This window comes from Peromyscus maniculatus, chromosome 9, assembly GCF_049852395.1.
Source record: "Peromyscus maniculatus bairdii isolate BWxNUB_F1_BW_parent chromosome 9, HU_Pman_BW_mat_3.1, whole genome shotgun sequence".
Lineage (NCBI taxonomy): Eukaryota > Metazoa > Chordata > Mammalia > Rodentia > Cricetidae > Peromyscus > Peromyscus maniculatus.
The window spans coordinates 64,187,990-64,200,509 of record NC_134860.1 but is presented as its reverse complement, the minus strand read 5'-3'; the positions used below and the strand labels follow the sequence as shown (position 1 = coordinate 64,200,509).

At 49.0% G+C, this 12,520-nt stretch overlaps 1 protein-coding gene across 5 annotated transcripts in view; it reads left to right on the top strand.

Annotated features, from left to right (window-relative positions):
• LOC102903841 (L-gulonolactone oxidase) overlaps window positions 1-11,601 on the top strand; it is a 35,120-nt gene extending 23,519 nt beyond the window's left edge. For all 5 annotated transcript variants that reach the window (XM_076545235.1, XM_076545237.1, XM_076545239.1 and 2 more), the window contains 7 exons: window positions 640-825; window positions 3,885-3,992; window positions 6,312-6,388; window positions 7,704-7,853; window positions 8,027-8,191; window positions 10,146-10,236; window positions 10,740-11,601. In XM_076545235.1, the coding sequence (XP_076401350.1) occupies window positions 640-825; window positions 3,885-3,992; window positions 6,312-6,388; window positions 7,704-7,853; window positions 8,027-8,191; window positions 10,146-10,236; window positions 10,740-10,868 (906 nt within the window). In that variant the 3' untranslated portion in view covers window positions 10,869-11,601. The remainder of the gene's footprint in view (window positions 1-639; window positions 826-3,884; window positions 3,993-6,311; window positions 6,389-7,703; window positions 7,854-8,026; window positions 8,192-10,145; window positions 10,237-10,739) is intronic.
• The last annotated feature ends 919 nt before the right edge of the window (window positions 11,602-12,520 follow it).

The following is a 12,520-nucleotide window of genomic DNA, read 5'->3' as shown; positions in this document are numbered from 1 at the left end:
GAGCATAGAGAAGGACGACCTCAATAGCCATGAGAGAAAGAGGGCCCTTCTGGAAGTGGGGAACTTGGGGGCCTCCATCAGTTTGCAATCAAATGCCTCAGTACTCACAGAAACCCAAACTTTCTGGTCAGGTGAAGCTAAGCAGGAGAATGCATTTCCTCCGAGGGAAGAATGCTCTATTGAAGACAAAGACTCCATGTGGCTGGGCAAGACTGTTGGGATCCTGATTCACTGTCCCATCTCAGGGCACATATGTGCTCACTTGGCCTAGTCAAGCACCGATCCTGGGGGCCTGTGTCCCCAGAGCATCTCCAGGCAGTAGAGGCTAGCTGCTTCTTGACTGTGAGGCCACAGAATGACGGAGGACAAGCCAAGCCAGCAGGGTGCCCCACATGATGATGGACTCCACCCTACTGAGAGCTGAGCTCCGATGCCAGAGGCAGCTTTCCTCTCCCCCATGTCTACCCCAGTTCCCAGAATACCCTCTCAGGTAGTGACAATAGACCTGGCTAGGGAGTTGTGTGACTGGCCATGGTGGCCCCTGGGAATAGGTGCTACCTGGCCTCTGTTATAAGGACAAGCCAGAAAGTAGGGTGATTCTGAGCAAGCTATTAAGTGCGACCCCTCTCCCAATGCTAGGTGGTGGCCCTGACCATGATGACGGCTGATGGAGTCGTTCTGGAATGTTCCGAGTCAAGCAATGCAGATGTGTTCCAGGCTGCACGGGTACACCTGGGCTGTCTGGGCGTCATCCTCACCGTGACCCTGCAGTGTGTGCCACAGTTCCACCTGCAGGAGACGTCCTTTCCCTCGACCCTCAAGGAGGTACTAGTCTTTTGCTCTCCACTGCCCAGCCTCAGAAAACAAATGGAGGTCCTGCCAAGGTCTCCTGGCCCTCAGAGAGTTCCCATGGACTTTTAGTGGCTTGAAGGAGGGGGGTCTCACTTTACTACCCCCCTTTTTCTTGGCCCAAGAGAGACTGTGCTCAGAACCCTGGTGGGCTTTAAAATGCAGAAGAACCTCAGGGGTTACTGACATGTGGATGTGGAAGGGGTTGGGGTAGAGAGTCGCCCCAGGAAAAAGTGAGGACGGGCTGTTCTTAAGGGCATCGGCTCCCACTTGTGCTATGGAGGACACTTACCAGGACTCCCTTACCATGGAAGGCACCACAGGCTGAGCTTTGGCCCAATCTCTACACACGGTCACATTCTGGGTGCAGAGGTTAGGGATTCGGTGTAGTAATCTAGTAGACACCGTTCAGCCAGTGGCTGAGAGCTTCAACCCCCTAGGAAACTGATCGATGAGAAGACCCATCACCCCCTAAAAGTGGGCTTTTGTGAAAGAAAGGGGCCTTTGAAGACAGGGCATTTGGCTGAGAGCACAGGGGGGTTAGAAAAACAGCAGTGAAGACGGGGAGGAGAGGGATGGGTTCCCAAAGCAACAGGCAATGGGTGGCCCCTGAGTGCTGCCGGGAACCAGATCAATATCCAGGTCAGAGCGATCCCAGGAGGCCACTGCTGACCTCCATGAGGACAGCTGCAGAGGGGATCTTACAGGCTAAGGAGAGCAGGACCATCATAGACCAGGAAGGGATGGGCAGCTAGGACCATGTTCCATCAGAAAGAGGTTGTAATCTTGCATGCTGTATCGCTGAATCTTTTGTCCTGCTCTAAGTCCAGCTGGAATGTACTGATGCTTAATCTGGAGCTTTTGACCAACAGAAAGGGTTTTTTTGTTTTGTTTTGTTTTGTTTTTTTGTTTTTTGTTTTGTTTTGTTTTCTTCGAGACAGGGTTTCTCTGTGTAGCTTTGCGCCTTTCCTGGATCTTGATTTGTAGACCAGGCTGGCCTCAAACTCACAAAGATCCGCCTGGCTCTGCCTCCCAAGTGCTGGGATTAAAGACATGTGCCACCACTGCCCGGCAGGGTTTGATTTTTCCTTCCAAAGGATGGGAGTTACCCCCCTCACACACACACACACACACACACACCCCGCCCCATCCATTTCTATTAGAGTGCTAGAGCTAGGTGAATAGACTATCTCCTGACACCTGCTTGTCCTGTCTCCTTTGCCCTAATTCAGTAGCATTAAAATCTATTATGGACAAACCTTGGGTCTATTAGGGCTTCTTCTTAGGCTGCCTCCCCAACATGTATATAAGCCCACACATGTGCATATGCACACTCCTGAACACACAGAAACACACATGCACACTTGCTTATATAATGTACTCTCACAACATGCATGATCACACGGAAGCACAAATATATATGTTCATGCTCATATGAACAAAGCTTGTGAACCTGGATGGGAAAGAGCTCTCTTCGTAATAGGTGGGACCACACATGGTTCCATTCAGCAACCACTCAGTGTCATAAAGGGCACTGTTACCTATGAATACTAGAGCCACTCTAGGAGGAAAGATAAGTAGATATGTTGAACAAGCCTCTCAAGATCCAAGGCCCAGAAAATGGTGCTGTTACATTCGCTACTGGGGTCCTAGAGTTCAATCCAGACAACCCATTCTAACACCAGGACTCTTCCTCACCCCACAGCTGCTTGTCAACTCCAAAACCTATCTATACTCTGGGTTCTAAATTTGTACTGCACCTGCCTGGTGGGTCCCATGGAGACATTATTTGTGCTGTGATACTATCTCCAAGCAGGCAATAATGAGTGATGTTAGGATCTACTCTGTCAGAGACAAGAGATGATGAAAATGATGGTGGTGAACATGAGGGATGGTAGTGATGAAGACAAAGATGATGGAAATGGTAATGAGGATGGCTAGGATGATAGTGATGATAGTGGTGGTAAATGAAGTTGAAGACAGATGAAGATAATTATGGTGATGATGATGGTGATGGTGATGGTAATGAAGTTAGAGAAGATGATGATGGTGATGTTAGGAAGAGGAGGATGGTCATGATGGTAATGATGTTAGGAAGATGATGATGATGACGGTGATGGCAATCAGCATTAAAGCTGTAGTACTGGATGTAGGAATTGAAGCCTATGTAGTGACTCCTTTGTGTCTGGTACCACTTTAAGGACTTTCTGGCCATATTATCTCATTTGATCTTCATAACAATCCCCATTCATCACTCACACTGGCCCTGGTTTATACAAGCCACTAATAATTCCTTAAGCTAGGGTAAAATGTCATTTATCTCCTCTAAGCTCCTTGGGGAAGTCAATATGTGCGTGAGTGATTTTAACACCCAGCATATTTTAAGACTATACCAAGCTATTTGGTAATATTAAGATAACTTCAGTATTTCTTTCTATTTGAAGTAAACCAAAACACACCTAGGCCTTGACTGGGGTTTACTGACTTCCTCCTGTGACTAATAGTCTCTCCCTGGACTGGTTTCTCTTGCATGATGTTCACCAATGTGTGACAGACGTGTCTTAAAGGGGGATGGGTTTCTTTGAGCTCACACTCTCGGGACATTCTGCCACCACTGCCGGGAGAGCACAGCAGACAGCAGAGGCAGCAGGGAGGGACCAGAGTTATGCCCCACCTCTGACCCATTGCCTTCCCATAATGCCTTCACATCACGAGTCCATCAAGAGCTTGGCTTGGTCAGGTGGTGGTGGTGCACACCTTTAATCCCAGCACTTGAGGCAGAGGCAGGCAGATCTCTGAGTTTGAGGCCAGCCTGGTCTACCAGGTGAATTATAGGATAGCCAAGACTGTTAACACAAAGAAACCTTGTCTCAAAAAACTAAAAAAAAGGAAAAGAGCCTGGCTTGGTCAGTGATCTAGTCATCTCTGGAGACACTCCCACAGACCTACCCAGGTGGGCTTAACTAATCTAGGTGTTTCTCAATCCAATCAAGTTGACATTCAAGATCACCCATCTTATTTCCCTCTTGTGCCAGGTTCTAGACAACCTGGACAGCCACCTGAAGAAGTCAGAATACTTCCGCTTCCTCTGGTTTCCTCACAGTGACAACGTCAGCATCATCTACCAAGACCACACCAACAAGGTAGCTGCAGTGTGGGCCCAACCTTGCCCGGCATCCCAGAGCTGGGGGCCGCTGGTCACTAGCATACGCACTCTCAATCCTCATCACACCCACGGCCTGCACACCCTGCCCATCCCAGGGAAGCTGACGTTTGTTGTCCTGATGGCCAGGGGAGTGGGGTTGTTGGTGAACATGAAGAGAGGAAGAGACAGAGGTGAAGGTGGGAAGGAAGGTGGCTAAGTTGGGGTCCAGTGTGTCAAAGGGAAAACCTAGATGTGGGGGAGAGACACAGAGAACAGAAGTGTGTGTAGGAGCAGGCAGGATGGACTTGAGTGTCAGACAGCTGGGCTGGGACCACAGAATTCTTCATGCACGCCTTCTGTAACACCTCCACTTGAGTTGAAGAGACAAATTTTTGTCTCCTGTCCTCACAGCCTTGCAAATAAGGGGCTTCTCAGCAGACGGAAACAAATATAGCAGGGTTTCTTTTGGGCCACCAACCAGCTCCCAAATCATGGCTCGGAGACTTATAATTAATTACAAATGCTCAGCCTTTGCTGAGGCTTGTCCCACTAGCTCTTATAACTTAAATGAACCTGTTTCTCTTCATCTACATTTTGCCTCAGCTTTTTACCTTTCTTTTATTCTGTATGTCCTACTCCACGTCTGACTGGCTGGCTGGTGGCTGCCTGGCTGGCTGGCCCCAGGCATCTCCCTCTCTTTCTCTCTTGTTCTGTCCTTCTCCACTCTAGTCTAGCTTCCTTCTATGTATTCTCTGCACCAGCCCCACCGATCCCTCTCCTGCCTAGCTATTGGCTGTTCAGCTTTTTATTAGAGCAATCAGGTGCCTTAGGCGGGCAAGGTAAAACAGAAACTCATTTTTACATCATTAAACAAATGCAGCATAAACATATGTAACAATCTTTACATAGTTAAAGTGATATTCTATCCCACAACAAACAAAGCCATCACTTACCAGCTGAGGTGTTGGTGCAGTTGATAAAGTGTTTGCCATGCAAGCATGAAGACTTACGTTTGATCCCCAGCATCCAGAAAAAAATAAAACTATAAAGAGACTGGGGGTGGTAGCACACAGCTTTATCCTGGCTCTGGGGAAGTAGAGACTTGGGACTTGGGAGTCTTGGGACTCAGTGGTCAGTCAGTCTAGCTACTTAGCAAGCTCCAGGTTCAGTGTGAGACTGTCTTAAAAAGTTAAGATGGAGAGACTAGCTGGGTGGTGGTAGCGGAGGCGGCGTATACCTTTAATCCTAGTACTCGGGAGGCAGAGACAGGCGGATCTCTGTGAGTTCAAGGCCAGCCTGGGCTACAGTGTGAGTTCCAGGACAGGCTCCAAAGCTACACAGAGAAACCCTGTCCCGAAAAACCAAAACAAACCAAAACAAACAAACAAAAAGATGGAGAGACTAAAGATGGAGATACTCAATATTGACCTCCGGCCTCCACATATGCATAGGCACATATATAAACACACACAAAATGAACATTTAAAAAGCCATAATTTGAAAATGAATGTCAGTAGTATCCCAAATCCTACTCTGTGTTAAGGGACAATGTAGGGTTTGTAAAGGGTGGCTGATGTACACCTGGATCATAGGATCTCAAGAGGAGGGACAGATGGTATATGTGAAAAAATGCAGGTCTAGGTAGCTCTCCTGAAAAGACATCTGCTGCCAAGCCTGATGACCTAAGTTCAATTCCTGGGATCCACATGGTGGAGATTAGCTCTGTCATGGAAAAATAAGGCTCCCGATTGTCCTAGTAGGTGGGTCATCCATTTTCCTCCCTCCTTCCCAAATAAATCACATGGAGGATAATTCTTTCTTATGAATGCCTGGCCTTAGCTTGGCTTGTTTCTAGCCAGCTTTTCTTAACTTAAATTCTCCCATCTACCTTTTGCCTCTGGGCTTTTTTTTTTTTTTTTTTTTACTTCTGTATATCTTACTTTCACTCTTACTCTGTGGCTGGCTCCTGGTGTCTTCTCTCCTTTTTCTTGTTCCTCTCTCTTCTTCCCAAATTTCTCCTATTTATTCTCTCTGATTGCCAGCCCCACCTATCCTTTCTTCTGCCTACCTATTGGCCATTCAGCTCTTTAATAGACACATCAGGTGTTTCAGACAGGCACAGTAACACAGCTTCACAGAGTTAAACAAATGTAACATAAAAGAATGCAACACACCTTTACATCTTCCACAGCATAAACGAATGTAGCACATCTTAAAATCATATTCCACAACAGTCTTCTAATGGGACATCATCATAAACAAGTCAGAAAGAAGTTGAGGCCCTGGTGCCTAACTCATGATCCCTTATCCCTCCCAGGCCCCCTCCTCTACATCTAACTGGTTTTGGGACTATGCCATCGGGTTCTACCTATTGGAGTTCTTGCTCTGGACCAGGTAGGAAAGCCTTGGGACCTCTGTCTCATCTTCTGTATGCTGTGGAGGATGCCTCCGCCACTACATCTGCAAACTGGGTCTGCCTCCTGGGTGTGTAAGGCCATGGTTTCAGCCCTGGCCGTGTAGTGGAATCACCTGGAGAGCATGGGGTTCATTCTAAGGGCAACAAAAGTAACTATAAGGATTTGAAGGAGAATAAGGCACCCTGGGGGCCATGAGCCAGTGGACTGGCAAAGGCGAAGAGAATATGGGATGGGAGGAGGGGATGAGTCCACACGAGCAGTGCCTGTAACAAGTCAGAGGGAGTCGAGGTAAAAGAGTGGATGGGTGGGTGGTTTGGTGGGTGGGCGGGTGGTTCTAAATGTTAGTCAGATTTGGCTGCTATGACAAAGCACCTGAGAAAGATATCCTAAAGGAAGGGACATTTAGCTCATGAGTTCAGAGGTTCCAGTCTATGGTCACTGATGCCATTGCTGTGGGGCTGAGGCAGAGACTCATGATGGTGAGGGCATGGTGGCCAAAACCTGACCATCTCACAGCAGGCAGGGAGCAGAGAAAGGAGAGGTCTGAGGCTAGGTGCACATTCACAGGCACATTCCTAGTAACCTAATTTCTGCAACCAAGCCCCATCTCCTGATAGTCCACACAATTGTGAAATCACTGATGGTATGTCAACCCGCTGATAAAGGCAGCACCCAACTCATGATCTAAGCACCGCCACCTAAAGAGCAAGGCTGTGTGCATGTGTGTGCGTGTTAAACAGTGGCATGGTGAACTTTCTAGAGCCCAAAGCTAGGAGCCAGTTGTGTCTTGGCCCAAGAAGCACTGAGCTGTCTTTCTATAGTTCTCCAGGGAACTCCCAGCATTGTATCTAAGGACAAGAGTCTAACCCAAGACCCTCTCCCAGGACACTTCCTCTTTTGGCTGCTTATGCTCAGCAGCATTGAATCAAGGCTCCTAGGGTCTAGGAGAGTGAATGGCACACTCTTTAGGGAGCTAAACCTGGCAGGCACCAGTTAAAACTGAAGTTAAAACTCCACTCAGCCTTGCCCTAGCTAACCCACAAGGCTTTGAGCCATAGACATTTGTGGTTGTGTGGCAGAAAGTGACAAGACCCTGCACACAGTCTTTAAGGGCTGGTGGCAGGAGAAAGGTGAGACAAAGTGGCCACTGTCCCTACCCAGACTAACGCCATGCTGGCCCCAGCCTGGAGAGAGTAGGAGTGAGGAGTGAGGGCCCGGGGTGAAGAGAACTCAACCCACAGCTGACGCACAATAATTGCTGCTCCCCAACCCCTCTGCCCTGCCCCCTGCAGCACCTTCCTGCCATGCCTCGTGGGCTGGATCAACCGCTTCTTCTTCTGGCTGCTGTTCAACGGCAAGAAGGAGAGCAGCGACCTCAGTCACAAGATCTTCACCTACGAATGTCGCTTCAAGCAGCACGTCCAGGACTGGGCCATCCCCAGGTAGTGCCCTCCTCCAGGCCCACCGTGAACCATGGGCCTCTCTAGGGCTGGGAGTCTCTATGGCCGTGAGCATCCTGGGCTGAGGTCCCCGGGAGCCCTGGATAGAGAGAGCCATGGAGGAGGGTTGGGGGAGGTCCCTTCCAACTCTGAGGTCTCTCCCGGGCTGAGGGCAGGGAGAAGACCAAGGAGGCCCTGCTGGAGCTGAAGGCCATGCTGGAGGCCCACCCCCATGTGGTAGCCCACTTCCCTGTGGAGGTGCGATTCACCCGAGGTGACGACATCCTGTTGAGCCCCTGCTTCCAGAGGGACAGCTGCTACATGAACATCATCATGTACAGGTGACAGACAGCTCACTGCAGGGTGTGGGGTGGAGGGAGCGGTCCTCTCATATATAAAGGGATTCCTCTCCTTCTTCCGTCTTCTCGTGCCGGTTTCTGAGGCCATCTTCTCTACTGGGAGATCACACTGATCTCAGCAGCTGGAAATGGCATCTCACCCCTTTGGAGTTCTTCTATTACTCTCTGCCTGTAGACTCTTGTGACATGTACCACTTATGATCTGTGATCCATCACTATATTTTAGCATTAATAGTGAGCTATTAATATTCATGAGGAATATTTACCATTTGTGAGGACCATGGAATGGAATGAGCAATATATATCCCAGCTCAGGTGCCCAGGCCAGTAAGATTTCTGCTGGCCTGGAAGCCACACAGACCAGTTCTGAAGCTGGTTTAACTTCAGTGGAAGAGATGTTAACCTGATGTTAGGATGTACCTGTCAATCCCGGTGACTGAATCCAAGCCCGTGGCTGATCTTTTTTTCTCTCTTTTTAACCAGCATGAGGTACCTGAAGGAGTTTGTCTTTTCTGGTTCCTTGCTAAGATATATCCCTCATCTGCCACCCACCCCACTTCATGCATCCACGTGTCACAGGCCTTCTTTGGCTTTGCAAACCAGTGGCCATCCTGATCTTTCTAGAGTGTTCCTCCCCCATGCGTAAGGTCCCAAATCATCGCAAAGCCAAGGACAGCTGAACTCACAGTTCTTAGGGGGCCCCAAAGAGCCACAGAAGAGCTTCTGAAAGACACACGGAAGGAACAGTAGTCTAGTTCGTAGAGGACATGGCTACGGTGAAGTTCATGTTGGCTATCTATGGGTCTCCTTCTCTTGCTCCTTGAATTCAGATGCATAAGTGAGAGTTGCCGTGGGATGCATCTGAATGTGTTTGTTGGAAATGTTAGCACTGAAGTCAGTTTCGGGGGTCAGTCACTTTGGGGCTGAGTAGCTGGGCAGGAGAACCGACAGACATTTCATTAGGTTACATGGCCATGCTTTCCAGACATGGGTCATCCAGGGAATGTGTATTTGTATATTGTGTGGATACTGTATGAATGAACAATGTGTGTGTGTTGTGTGACAGTCAGGAGTTGCTTTCAAAGGGGACATATTCTGATAAACACACCATGAGCAATTTTGTCACAGTGTCACCCTGTGCAAACCTAGATGGCATGCCCTTCTGCATACCCCTGCTGTTTCTAGGCTGTCTGCCTGGGCAATACATTGTGTCTGTTTTATACTCTGGTAGCTAACCTGTGTAAAGCAATGACCAGAACAAGACAAACTTTTCGTCTCCCTTACCTTAGGGTCTTTGGTCAATATTAAACTCACAGTAATGTCTAGGTATCAACCGATGAATACACAAGGGGACAAAGTCTTGGAGATTCCTTTGATGTGCTATGAACAGAAGGCCTTAGGTGCCTGTCCTAACTGTGCTGTCCTGTGGGGAGAGCCAGCCTGATCTCTAGTCACCTGCCAATGAGAGCAGGCCACAGAGAATGCACCTGAGGCAGTGGAGGCCCTTCATAGGACAGGCATGTAGCTGGAGAGTTTTCTCTCCGGGTCCTGCCAAGATCCGGCAGTCCTACAGCCCACTTATAAACTAAATAAACACAGACACTTATATTATTTAAACTGTTTGGCCTAATGGCTCAGGCTTCTAGCTATCTAGTTCTTACATCTTAAATTAACCCATTTCTATAAATCTATACCTTGCCACGTGGCTCGTGACTTACCGGCATCTTCAGAAGCTGCTTGTCATGGTGGCGGCTGGCAGTGTCTCCCTCCGCCTTCCTGTTCTCTCAATTCTCCTCTCTGTTAGTCCCGCCTATACTTCCTGTGTGGCCACTGGCCAATCAGTGTTTTATTTATTGACCAATCAGAACAATTTGACATACAGACCATCCCACAGCAAGGGCAGGCTGGCTAACCAATTTCTTCCTCTCTGCCCTAGGCCCTATGGCAAGGATGTGCCTCGGCTAGACTACTGGCTGGCTTACGAGACCATCATGAAGAAGTTTGGAGGCAGACCCCACTGGGCAAAGGTAACTTTGCCCTGCACCCATAGCTGCAGGCCTGCTGCTCTGCGCTTTGCTTCCACCAGAGGGCGCCCCTCCTCCGTTACTCTAAGTAACCCAACCAGCTAGTGAAAGGGCACCAGACGCCTCTCCTGTGCTCCAGCTCCAGAAGCTCAGAGGTTGCTGGGCCCTTGGGGTCTTCATAGCAATTTCCTTCACGTTATCATTTTCCTATGGAGCTTGTGAGCAGGATGAGGCAGGCATCTGTGTGCCCATTTAACAGCTAGGAAAGTGAAGGCCTGTGTAGTGGTGGGAGCAGAGCCAGGCCCTCCACAATATTATGGGATGAAGATACCAGTGATGAATTCTAAGCTGCTTCAGCTTTACTTTCTGTCCGGGGGTCTGTACTGTGTGTAGGAGGTCGGGGACCAGTGTCATAACACAGGCTCAGAGACTCTGGGGTGCTGGCCTGTCGCTTGACCTGCCAGCTCTGTAAAGTCAAAGCCTGCTGCCTCCGGTTGTTTCCACAGGCCCACAATTGCACCAGGAAGGACTTTGAGAAAATGTACCCTGCCTTTCGAAAGTTCTGTGGCATCCGCGAGAAGCTGGACCCCACTGGGATGTTCTTGAATTCGTACCTGGAGAAGGTGTTCTACTAGAGCAGGGGTGGCAGCTAGCCTCCCCCACCTCTCAGGCTTCTGTGGCCTTTGGGGAATGGAGCAGTGGCCCACAGGCACAGTGGGGGCCACCCTCCAGTCCTGACCACACAGAAGGGCGGAGCTCTGGGCAGGGGGGCCTCTCTGCTCCTTTCTCCACCATCTTCACAGCACCCCAGGCAAGAGGTGGCCTCTCCCTTAAATCCCTGTTTGCATTCCCATGAGTCCCACAGACATTCCAATCCAGACTGGGGATTTGGTGGTTCCTAGGATCTACCTGTCAGCCAGGTGTCGTGAGGTTCTGAGGCCTGCGGTTCTGCGGCCCAATGCAGAAGGGATCCCTTGGCAAGTGTTTCAGCACAGAGGGGGCATGAAGCACGCTCTGCTTTCTCACTTCAAAAGTTCTTTCGGATGCCCAGAGACTGTCTGGTCCTGGACAAGCCATCTTCCAGATGGATCCACCTGGCCTGACTGTCATGGCCTGACACCCACAGTGTCTCTTTCAGGAGGTGTTCAGAGTGGAACTCACTCATCTGTTTGTTTCTCTCCCATCACCTTAGAGAGCCGGGCTTTCACCAAGTCCCTGGTTTTCCCCAGGTATTGTTCTCACCTTCCTCTTCACAAATGTGATTTCAGTTTGCTCTGTGGTCTTTCTGGAGTGTTCCTTGGAGAACCAAGATGCTCCATCTGCTTTGTATAAATTAAAGACTGAAGATATTTTTCTGCCTTTGAGAAATTCGTATTTCAATTCATAAAGAGTTAAAATGCAGAGTGTACTTACCAACAGAACTGCCAGATCACAAAGGGACAAAGGACCTGGATAGACATTTCTCTACAGCTACACAAAGGCCACCGGACATGGAAAAAGATGTTCAACACCGCTGTTTTAGGAAAGTGGAGATGAAGCCACGATGACATACTATTAGTATCAACAACAAGTATTTTAATGTAAAAGCTTACTTAAAATACTATAGTTGGTTTTTTAAGATTTATTTATTATGTATACAGTGTTCTGTCTACATGTATGCCTGCAGGCCAGAAGAGGGCACCAGATCTCATTACAGATGGTTGTGAGCCACCATGTGGGTGCTGGGAATTGAACTCAGGACCTCTGGGAGAGCAGTCGGTGCTCTTAACCTCTGAGCCATCTCTCCAGCCCAAAATGCTATAGTTTTTAAGTTATTTTTTAAACTTGATTGCCTGTTTCTTACATGTGAACTTTATAGATGATAGTGCCATGTTGACCAGCCAAAAAGTTAGATGAGCCCATTAGGGGGGAACTTCAGGGCTGTGAAGAGTCCACACTAACTTCAACCGGAGTTTGCAGCCTTCAGGGTTGCCTTGCAGACTGAAATCACGGTGCTAAGCCCAACATCGAATCCCTCACTGTTGACGTACCCATCGGTTGCTTTTCTCTTGAGGGCTCTGGAAAGGGTTGGCATGACTCACAAGAGTAGACGTGGGGCGGGAGGGATGGCTCAAGAGCTAAGAGCATGCGCTGCTCTTGTAGAGGACCCGGATTTGATGATTCCCAGCACATGATCAAGAGGCCTACAACCGGGGCTGGAGAGATGGCTCAGAGGTAGAGTACTGGCTGCTCTTCCAGAGGTCCTGAGTTCAATTTCCAGCAACCACATGGTGGTTCACAGCCATCC